Source organism: Cladophialophora bantiana (assembly GCF_000835475.1).
Source record: "Cladophialophora bantiana CBS 173.52 unplaced genomic scaffold supercont1.8, whole genome shotgun sequence".
Classification (NCBI taxonomy): Eukaryota; Fungi; Ascomycota; class Eurotiomycetes; order Chaetothyriales; family Herpotrichiellaceae; genus Cladophialophora; species Cladophialophora bantiana.
The window spans coordinates 1707109-1717820 of record NW_015971582.1 but is presented as its reverse complement, the minus strand read 5'-3'; the positions used below and the strand labels follow the sequence as shown (position 1 = coordinate 1717820).

Genomic DNA, 10712 nt, shown 5'->3' with positions numbered 1-10712 from the left:
AATGGCCACGTCCCAATTTCATACCAGCAGTATAACTGCTCTCATTCCGGCCAACGAACGGCTGTCACAATTGAGAAGAGAGACTGAGTTCTGCACGCCTCTGCACGGTTCACATTGCACGTAGAGCCATATCCATGGCGGATTGATTTTGCAAACCTGACCTTCCCTCATTGCATCTGAACTGATTCTGTGGTAGGGGGACCCAGCGCGGGATAGATTCAGGCCCGCTTCCTTAAGACGATCCAGCGAAGATACTCCCATGCTTCCCACGAGTGGCACGACTTCGAGCCCAATGCTCCCGAGCCACACGCATATTTGGTGAGAGAATCATCCGGATATCAGAGAGCAGGAGAAATTCAGCTAGGATAGGATTCAGCAGGCAATTTTCGGATTGCGGCAGCAATTATATGTTTATAAGTACACACACATCGAGAGCCCCTTGCCCGAGGTGTTGCATAGACCGGTACATAGGCCGGTGCACTGGCTTTCGAATACGGCATGAGTTCATTTTCATATGCAGAAGCTATCCACGCTAGCCTGCTACCGGGAGCGTCTGCAATCACCCCGGTCAAAAGCCATGTCAGGATTTCGTGTCTGTTTATACAAAAGTGTGTTTTTGCTTTGCTTTGCTGGGCGTGTCGTCGTTGAGATTGTTAGTTCAGCCCTTCTCGATTGCAAAGTTCACGGCGACAGGTCGCTTCGGTCGAGCTGTGAGGTTGGCCGCGTCCTTGAACGAGATGAAACCCGCGTCTCTGGAGGCCGCGAGAAGAGAGATGCTGCTGAACCCGTCTCTGACTGGGCTGGTGTGGAGCATGCACCCTTTAATGGCCACACAGATGAACGATAGGAGCGGATTGACTGCCAACAGCAGGATCAGTAGCGGGTGTCTCCTCAGGGTCGGCACCGTCTTGATGGTTACAATGTCCGCTTCATCCTTGTCGTAGCCGGTCAATGTTCGGATTTCCGCGTTTTGTATCCCCTGGGGACGGACAATGGTGTTAAGACTGGATATTCGAGCCCACGCCATTGCCGCCGCCAGAGCCGGCACGGTGTTGACAGGCTGCGCGAACACAGGATCGCTATCCGAAGAGATGGGGTATGGGTAGTCGAAGGCCCCGGCTCGGTTGTGCCAGTCATACTCGCCAAGGAAATTGCTGAATGCTTCTTGGAGGCCGATGGCGTTGTTCTGAATCACGGTCTGGTTCACCACCGTGCCGGTCTTGATGAGTTTTGCGCCGGTCAGCGTAATGTTGGAGGGAGAAATGACCCACGTAACGTTGGCGATGCGACGCGTCTGCTCGGTGCGAATGGCTTCAGACTCGAAGGTTTCGTTGCTCGTCGTGTTCCAAGCCGAGAAGTACATGGTCGTGAAATTGGTCAGAAAGTTACCACTCATGCCAGCCCAGAGCGCATTGTTGGCACCGCGGACATTGCCACCATTAATGGTGTATTCGTGACCGAACTGCTCGGCCACATCAGACCAGAAAGTCTCGTTGTTCCTATCCTCGTCTGAAATCTCATTGATCTCCGACACGGTGGCATTGACGGTCGTCGACATTGTCAGCGTCTCCCCGTTCTTGAGCCTGCTCTGGACATCTGTCAGGTAGGAAGGGAAGGGCGAGTCTACCATGGCGGCTGTCTTGTTGTCGCCCGCGATGAACAAGTTGAATCCATACGTTCGATTCAATCCCGGGTCGGTCCAGAACGGCACGTAAACCTGTGACAGCAGTGAGAGACCATCCCCAATCCGCTGCATGCCAGGTGGCGCCGCGAACCCGAAGAATCCAGGACCTTCGTGGACAAGAATCGTGCTGCTCCCACCAATGAATTGTTTGTATCCGACGCTGAGCAGCAATGGCAGACCAAATATAATCAACAATAGCACGCGATATACCCAGTCGACGTGGTCCGCAAATGGATCCTTGCGCATCAATGCGTCAAGGTCCTGCAGCGTGGTTCCCTGGCGCTTTCCGCATGCCATGAGTGCCGTGCGAAGAATTTGGCCTTCAAGACACATGCCCATTACAGCAACGAGAAAACCGATCAGCACGAGCTGATTGATCTGGCCCAGGCAGATGGCGAGGGGCGTGTAGAAGACTGTCAGGAGGGAGAGGATGAAGCACAGGAGCATAGCCAGGCTGAGGTAGACATCTTTGGACGGGAGGCGCGGGTTACGGTGTTGGGTTTTGGCTCCACCTTGCTCTGCATCCTTGGTTGAAAGCAAAGGTGATTTGTCCAAGGGCAGTCTGGGCAATGTTTTGTTGTTGATTTGACTGTTGTTCAGCGACATCCAAGCGATCGAGATACTGGATGTGTACTGGATGTTGTTGTTTGCAAGGAGGCCTGCTGTTGTAGGGAGTAGTTATGGATTGCTCCGTCTGTCTGTATACAGCCATCTTGGAGGGGACTTCTTGATGTATATGCGAACGCCACCGCAATTAGAAGCAATCTGCCGAGTTCTGATACAGGATCCCTGGCCTAGCGACGGCCATGCTCTGTCTCAGGAAACGCCCCTGCATGACTTTCTGGGGTATGTTGTTCGAGTTGAACAAGGCCGGTGCCCATCCACGCACGGCAAAATAAATTGTCAATCCTGTTGCGCAGAACGTCCTTATGCTTCAACGCGTCGTCAGTGAAATTCCAGCATGTTAAACCTACCAGCAAAGGACATTTGTTGCTCTAGAGCATGAAATGACCGGTAAAGAGTGTCGCGCGGGCGTCAATCCGGTCGGCGGCTAAAGCTGGCTGGCTGAAACCGGTTCTGGGGCTAGTGAGGCGTAAAACACAGTGGCGAAAGGGCTCCATATCATCAAAAAGTCCCATGGGTTTTTTGACGACAGAAAAGGGGCCAAATTGTCTGCCTTGGTGGAGGACATGTACAGTAATATCTCGTACTCGGTACGGAGTGGTCGGTAATAAGTCCCGGCGCCTATTTACTCTTGCTAGCCAAGCGCAGCCTTTTGCGGCCAGAGTTGCTTAATTGCTAGGCTGTTATCTAACTTTCTTAGCCATTGTCTGCGGAATTAAGAAGATTACCAGTGCTTCCACCGCTAGCAAGCGACCAGATCGTACCATTCATTCAGCTACTCTATCATCGTCATGTCTTTAACCACAGCCCTTCGACCCGTCGCGCTGCCATTTAGCGCAGGTCCAAGACGGGAGAATGCTTCTACAGACAATGATCCCACCCGACCGTTCCACCACGAAGTCAACTACCTCAACCTCCATCGCACCCTCATGCGATACCAACATTTGATCCTCCTCACGCCTACCTTTTCTCCCAGTACCAGTAATACCGCAGAATTAACCCCATTGCAAAAGCAAGTCCAGGCTGAGCTGTGGTCCCCGTTGCCATACCATCGCACAAAATGGCTACACAACGTCGAGGGAGCTCGGACGATACTTCTACAACTAGAGCGAAAAGCGCAGAGTATTCGTGTCCAGCGGGCTAAATACGAGGCCGTAAAAGATTTGGCCGAGAAGAGAGCAATTATTAAGAGATTAAGGGGTCGAATAGAGGAGATCGGGAAGGAGGTTGAAATGATGGGCTCGGATGACTGGAAGTCGCCCATTGGCGAAGAAGAGGAAGGAGAAGGGGAAACTCTTTACGATTTTCTGCAGAAGCAGGGGAAATCCCAAGCGACCGACGACGCAGCAAAGGAGAGTGTGCAAGACGCTCGGCTAAGAGAAGGAAAACCCATCGAAAGCGTGGAGGAGGAACGGCCCGCAGCGGTTGTGCAAGACAACAAAGATACAAAAGAAGAGTTCTTTGGGCCATCGAGTCCGCGGCGACGGGGTAAAGGACAAGCTGAAGCCACAAACGAATCTGAGGCGCAGGCGAGCGGCGTCTCAAATCTCGCCGGTACAGAGCGATCACTATTGGATTCTTCGCGCGTCCACGAAGACATTACGGCGTCTCTGGTGAAAATGGCAGCCCAATTGAAACAGGAGCAGAGGAAGCTTCAGTTCTCTCTGGAACAGGACAAGGGTATACTCGGACGCGCAATCGAAGGACTTGATGTCAGTCTGAGCGGGATGGAAGCCGCGAGCAAGAACATGGCATTTCTCAGACGCATGAGCGAGGACGAAGGGTGGTTTGGACGACTCAAGCTGTACGGGATGATCTTTGCGATGTGGGTGGTGGCGTTTCTGCTGGTGTTTGTGTGTCCTAAGCTCCGGTTCGGATGATACACAGCGAGACAGTGCCATGCTTGCACATGCGCCGCAGCACCAGGCAGCCGGCGAGAGAATGACGACAGCCTCGACAAAGCTGGCACCAAGTGCCTGGCGCACACCAATGGAACACACGTTCCTTGCCACGGGAACCTTCTTGAACCTGGGATTGAAATCGGGGGAATCAAATATTCAGATGGAATGCGAGTGGAGGGTACCACTCCACAGTGGTGATGGGCGGGTGGGACAGGGATTGCGTGTTTCTGATGAATCGCATTCTTTGCTGTTCGCCGATTGTCAAATGTGCAAGATTTTGCCAGATCGCCATCTGCTCCACCCGCCTCCCGATGACGTCGATGGCGGACAAAGCATGTGACATGCCCTCCTTTGCCTCGTCCAGCTTCACCTGCCAGACCTGCATCACCATTGAGCTTGCTGAGCCCAGTTTCACCTTTGCGACAAACAGATCTCAGAACCCCGTCGTTGGTCTATAAATTCAGCTCGGATCCTGGTTCATACTTCTCTTCATCTCAGACCACACTTCCACTCAAAGCCACCCCTATCGATACCAGTACCCAACCCCAAACCAATCTCTCTGTACCACCACACTTTTCACCATGTCTGCTAACGACAACACCTCTTCCCTCAAAGCGGCTGTTGACACCGCCACTGGCTATGTCCAGTCTGGTATTGCTGCTGTGACTGGTAGCGCTGGCGACAAGGTGAGCTCCCGTTCACTGTCTTCTCAATACACTGATCACTGCTGACATCACATTCCAGGCCAAAGCCGACGAGTACAAGAACAAGGGCGCTGCCGAATCTGACCTTTCCCACGCGACCGCCAAAGCAGGCCCGTTCGCCATCAGCTCTTCTGGCGCCGCTGCTAAAGACAGTTCCGAACGTACCCAAGGCCAGTGGGACCAAACTATTGGTAGCGCTAAAGAAACCTTCGGCAACCTCGTCGGGAGCGAAGAACTGAAGCAGAAAGGGCGTGAACAAAATCTCCAGGGCCAGGGCCAAGAGGCTAAGGGCCAACTGACCGACCTCGGAAAGGGTGTGAGCGATCGTGTTCAAGGGACTGTCGGCAGCGCCGTGGCGTCTTTGACTGGCGATCGCACGGAGCAAGCCAGGTACAACGAAATGCACGACGAAGGAAAGACCCGACAGCGCGGGGTTGAGTTGGACCTGGATAAACAGGCCGCTGCTCAGCAAAAAATCGATTAAAACTGACGACTGTCGAGGACAAGGAGGCTGCAATACGCGACAGGTACATGATGTCGAGACGACACCCACATGAGCGTTAGCTGATAATGCTGTATGATTAGTTCTAGTGTTATGATACCCCCAGAATTCAGATTCCATCAACAGCTTTTTCATACTTAGATGTCCTCGTTGTACTCCTGCAAGACTCCTGCTTCGTATCCTCCCCGCATTACTTAATCTCTTGGTAGAGGGCGGGAGGGCTTGGCCAATAGAAGACGACCAGCCTCCAACACCGCGATCGCAGTCACCATCCCAAACAACTGGAACCTCTCTCATAGCTGGATGCGACGTCAATGGCAGGCGTGCCTCAAAAGACATTGAATTGGCTTTACGATGTATTGAAACGTGTCAGGGATACCCTCCACCGCGGTCCTTCGAGTCCCTTGGCTAAAGAGCTTGCAGGAATATCACGACCCGAATCGAACTTATTCGGACCTTGCCCATATCCTCGCCCGCAACCCGAGCTTTGCTCCTCGGACAGATGTCTACAGTGCGTTGCATGCCGATCCCGAAGACCTGATAAGACACTGACAGGCAAATACACAGCGTTCGAGAATGGAGCGCCTGCACTCCTCCTGCAGTTCAAGGGCACCATCCCCGTCAACTTTCGGGGAAATACATATCGGTTTCCTATAGCATTATGGGTTCCTCACGCCTACCCTTACGAGGCACCCATGTGCTATGTTGCACCGACGGAGGAGATGATGATTAGACCGGGTCAACATGTCGGGGGAGATGGGAAGATATATCATCCATACCTGGCGCATTGGAGAGAACACTGGGAGGTACGTTCAGATGCAGTAAAGGCAGGATAGTTGGAAAGAGGAGGAGTACCGGAAAAGGTTTGAGGGACTGACGGATTCTTCTGCAGAGATCCAACATCTTGGACTTCTTGTCCATCTTATCTGACATTTTTGCCAAAGAGCCACCGGTCATGTCCAGGTCACCGACACAACAGCAGAGACTGGCAGAGCCCACGCCACCACCAGTGCCGCCTTTACCAAGGGAGATGCAACCGCCATCGCTTTCGAATGCGTCGGTATCAAGTCCTCCTCCACCCGGGCAACAATCAGGTACACACGCTCCACCGCCTCCTCCGCCCAAACATCCTTCTCAAGGCGGCATCCCAACACCCACTCCAACAAGTCCCGGCATCCCCACGACTTCTTCGCGACCCGGACGCTATGACGCTCCGCCTCCTCTGCCGCCTCCGCCACCTCAGGCGCAAGGGCCGGGCCAAAGACCTCAGCAGCCGTACGGAAATGGCAACATCCAACGACCTCCTAGTGGCGCGAATTTCCTGCCTCAACGTTCCAGTAGCCTTCGACAGTCCATGTCACCTCAAACTCCTTACCACCAGCAGCACCAGCACCCGCGAGCTGCATACGAATTACTGCAATCTTCGTACTCACCTCAACCGCCTCCCCCGGGTCAAACGCAGCAATATCCCCCCTCCCAGCCTCCCCCTGTCATGACTTCTGCACAGGGTCAGAGCCCGGGCCAAGCTCCCGATCGAGCCAGGCCACCACCCCCAGATCAATTTAGCCAAATGCCACCAGCAGCATCGGCATCCTTCCAAGGCCAGCCTCGCGAGCGACCTATTTCGCAACAATATCCAGCCTCTTATGCACAGCAATCCCCGCAACAGCCCCATTCACAACCTCAGCAACAATATCAACCAGCCCCTCAACCTCCCGCCCCGAAACCTGCGCCGGCACCAAACCTCCTTGACTCCCCCTTTGACATTCCCTTACCTGCTCCCAACCTTCAGTCGGCGCACAATATTCCTGCCCCTCCGATACCGGTCAACCCCGAAAAAGAAGCTCTCTTAACCCATCTTTCGCACTTGCTCACGACATCCCTACACCAACAAATCTCTCAGAATAACTCCGCTTTGGCCCCACTAGCCTCGCAGTATGCTGCTTTACAATCAACCGCGAGCACACTGACCGGCGAACTAAGCAACTTGAAAGCGTTGCATGCCACGGTGTCCAACAATATTTCCCTGCTCCAGTCTTCGCTGACCAAGGCGGACCAAGCGATAACTTTGGCACACGCTCGCGCAGCCAAGAACGACATTCCGCATGTGGACGAAATGCTGACCGCTCCGACCGTGGTCGCACGCCAATTATACGATTCAGCATGCGAGGAACGAGGGATTGAGGCGGCGATACTGGCCCTCCAGGAAGGATTCGTCAGAGGACGTGTGGGGAGCGAGGTCTGGGCAAGGAGGACCAGGGAATTGGCTAGGGAAGGCTTTAAGCGGCAGTGGATGGTAGAAAAGATCGGGAGGGGAGTGGGATTGGATTTGGAGGCTGGAACATATAGACGCTAATTGGAAGGATTCAACTAACTCCAGCGAAAAGGCCCTGCAATGGCAGGGGTAGTACCGGTCAGGGGACGGACCCGAGCCGGGCGATCTGAAAAATTTCGAGGTCGAGGGGCGAGAGAAAGAACTTCAAGCCTCAGTTTAGATTTGATTAGAAGGGCGCTTGTTTGTGGCTTCAGATCTATGCCTCGCAGTGCATATAGATCTTCGATTGCTCACACACCTGACGACTATTATGTGCCTCATGGGGAGAACGGATCAAGACCCCCGGGACAAGATCATCAATTGAAACATGGATGTGAATGTGAATGGGAACAATGACGCGCTTTCCCACTCTCCTCTGTTTCTCTGCCACTTTTGATCCTACGAGGTCCTCCTAGGTCTTCTACTGGGCCGACGTCGTAGAGCAGGAGCATACCGAGTATTCATAGTGCACGTGATCATAGAGACAGAACTTGCCGCACTAGCCATAGAAGGCTAGGCTCACACAGCTCGCTTGGCATGTGATTCTGTCAAGATGGCGAGAATGGATCATTCTTCCTCCACCATTCTTCTTGCATCCCCCGTCACGTGGCTTCGCATTCTTCAAAACATTAGTCCATGCAGCTTGCAATTAGACACCAACCCCTCACAAGAGTGAGGTCGAATAGTTCGCATGAGAGACCCCGGCAGTATTGGGGCTCACGCTTACGGCTTGATTGGACTATTGTCGTCTTCGGCCTTTCGCCATGGATGTCTGGCCATCGGCAAGCCTGGCAATGGCAACAGGCGCCCTTCGCATTACTCCGCCTTTTGACGAGACTGAACTGTGATGTCGCCTTCTGTTGTGTGGTCTGCACACAGCTCGCCACAGAAGGACGGTCGAGGGTATGAATCGGGCTCAAGCTCAGGCGACTTCGCAGCCACCCTCTCCAGCAATTCGGTTTCCCCTCGATTGCCGTTTAAAGGCGGGCGACCACTCTCCAACTAGCTGCAGGGTGGACACAATTGGCTGAAGCAAAAGTCACAATGGAATAGGCTTGATGATAACTACAGATGGAGATGCATTTCGACGCAGTTTTATCCATGCGAACTCACGGGACCGACTACGTGTGACCAGGAAGATGTTGATGGCGCTGCTCACCTACAATCAGGTATGCATGCCTTCCTGGATGTTGTGTTTCCGTTTGGCATTACTGCAGATTCCGGAGACTTCGTCTACAGCGGCTTCAAAAACGAAACGCGCCCGCGAGGGAGGCATGTGGGTGGATTAACTTGGTCGAAGCAGTCTCAGACTGCAGGTCTCTTACAGCCTGTGGGCGTCTACTGAAACCGGGGCTTTTCCAGGCTAGCCGTGGTTGGTACGGCCCATATCCATCCATTATTCCTTTGGTTTTGAATCAGAATGCATGCTCTGCATCCTGATCAAAGGCGACCCTAAAGTCAAGGATCAGGTCGCTTCTGCCATCAGATAACCCAACCATCACGGCTGCGTGATCTCGGCCGTCGGGACGAATGTTCGCGACGTCTCTTGCTATGCACGAGTTGCTTTCAGACTCGGCTGGTGAAAACTGGCGATTTTCTGGAGGGCAAGGTCCAGGAGATCACTGATCGCACATTGAAAGTCACCCTTCGAAATCGATAAGGTGTGATCCTAGAGACCATTGCTGCATGAGTGGACCTCTTCTGTCATCCCTTTCAGTCGGTGCCTTTTGCACTTGCTACTCAATCAGCCTGCGACTTTCGCCTCACAAACATGCAAAGCATCTAGGGTCATCCTTGCCTAGAACCAGGGCTCAATCACCACGACCTTTCCAATCCCAATATGCTCAGCAGCTCTATCGAGGGCCTCCTTCCAGTCTTCCATAGCGAACGCCTTGACATCCGCAAAGTCTTTTCCTCTCGGGAACAAACCACTCTCTAACATTTTGACAAACAGTACCACGTCCTCTCTCTCGTACATCAGCTTGCCTTTCGAGGCAATGTTGAGAGCCATGACCTTATAATCCATGACATCCTCGACGTATCCCATAATACTGCATCGCCCACCTCGCCGCAGCGCCCGTACCGCGCTCTTCAGATGCGTGGATTGCATGCAAAAGGTGGAGTAAAATCAATCACCGCGTCAATGGTGCCAAAGGCCTGAAGTGCTACCGTGTCGGTCTCCAGATTCCCCGTCAACTTCACAATTTCGATGCATGCGCGAGGAATTCCTCTCTTGATGTGTGCACTCAGTCTAGCCAACTCCTTCTCATTGCGTCTCATTGCTATCACTCGTGCACCCATGGCCACGGCAACTTGAACACCCGCCCCGCCAAAACGACCTGTCGCAGGACTTACCACAACCGTTTCACCGGGCTCCAGCCTGATATCCCTGAACCCTCCATACGCAACAAGCAGGAGGTATAGGTACATCAGATCATTGGTGGCGTATCCCAATTGCCTGCACAGCTTTGTTTCGTCAAGTGGAATGCAGTTCTCCAGAGGTGGCTTGGCGTCCTGGGCGAATACTCCATCGCGCCACACGTTTGTAATCAACTTCTTACTCCGGTCGTTCATGCCTTCGTGGATTGCCGTCACAAACAAGCTATCTGGGTCGTCTCGTGCATGTATCTTGCAGTCAGCGAAAACGAGCTGCCCAGGTTGCACAGCTACCGCATCAGGTCCCACCGCTGCGATGCGTGCGATCGCGCTGATGCCGCCGACGATCGGTTTGGGAAACTATAATGGCGCTGGCCGTTATAAATTTCGCGATGATACGACAGGACTCCAGCCGAAAGAACTTGGACAATGGCGCTTCCTGCATCCAGGCAGGGCATTGGAACCGTTTTGGTTTTGAAGCCAGCTCCAACGGCCTCGAGGACCAAAACCCGATGGTGAGATGGGAGATCTGATGCCATGACTTGTACTGAGCTGGAGATAGGTTGGCTAAGCGGGTGAGTTACAGATGCTTCAAAAGAAGAGAAGG

The 10712-nt window shown here is 53.3% G+C and overlaps 5 protein-coding genes across 5 annotated transcripts; 3 read left to right on the top strand and 2 right to left on the bottom strand.

Annotated features, from left to right (window-relative positions):
• Positions 1 to 658: 658 nt before the first annotated feature.
• Z519_06273 (uncharacterized protein) lies at positions 659 to 2290 on the bottom strand (the record flags this gene model as incomplete). Its single annotated transcript, XM_016764013.1, has 1 exon — positions 659 to 2290. The coding sequence occupies one exon, from the start codon at positions 2288 to 2290 to the stop codon at positions 659 to 661; it is 1632 nt and encodes a 543-aa protein (XP_016620337.1).
• An 809-nt stretch (positions 2291 to 3099) lies between these two features.
• Z519_06272 (uncharacterized protein) lies at positions 3100 to 4188 on the top strand (the record flags this gene model as incomplete). Its single annotated transcript, XM_016764012.1, has 1 exon — positions 3100 to 4188. The coding sequence occupies one exon, from the start codon at positions 3100 to 3102 to the stop codon at positions 4186 to 4188; it is 1089 nt and encodes a 362-aa protein (XP_016620336.1).
• Positions 4189 to 4790: 602 nt separating this feature from the next.
• Z519_06271 (uncharacterized protein) lies at positions 4791 to 5397 on the top strand (the record flags this gene model as incomplete). Its single annotated transcript, XM_016764011.1, has 2 exons — positions 4791 to 4895; positions 4954 to 5397. 2 exons carry the CDS (start codon positions 4791 to 4793, stop codon positions 5395 to 5397), a joined length of 549 nt encoding a protein of 182 aa, XP_016620335.1.
• Positions 5398 to 5729: 332 nt separating this feature from the next.
• Positions 5730 to 7771, top strand: Z519_06270 (uncharacterized protein; the record flags this gene model as incomplete). The annotated part of the gene is made up of 4 exons (XM_016764010.1): positions 5730 to 5771; positions 5839 to 5926; positions 5983 to 6221; positions 6308 to 7771. The coding sequence occupies 4 exons, from the start codon at positions 5730 to 5732 to the stop codon at positions 7769 to 7771; spliced, it is 1833 nt and encodes a 610-aa protein (XP_016620334.1).
• Positions 7772 to 9527: 1756 nt separating this feature from the next.
• Z519_06269 (uncharacterized protein) lies at positions 9528 to 10644 on the bottom strand (the record flags this gene model as incomplete). Its single annotated transcript, XM_016764009.1, has 3 exons — positions 9528 to 9818; positions 9866 to 10331; positions 10400 to 10644. The coding sequence occupies 3 exons, from the start codon at positions 10642 to 10644 to the stop codon at positions 9528 to 9530; spliced, it is 1002 nt and encodes a 333-aa protein (XP_016620333.1).
• Between the last annotated feature and the right edge of the window lie 68 nt (positions 10645 to 10712).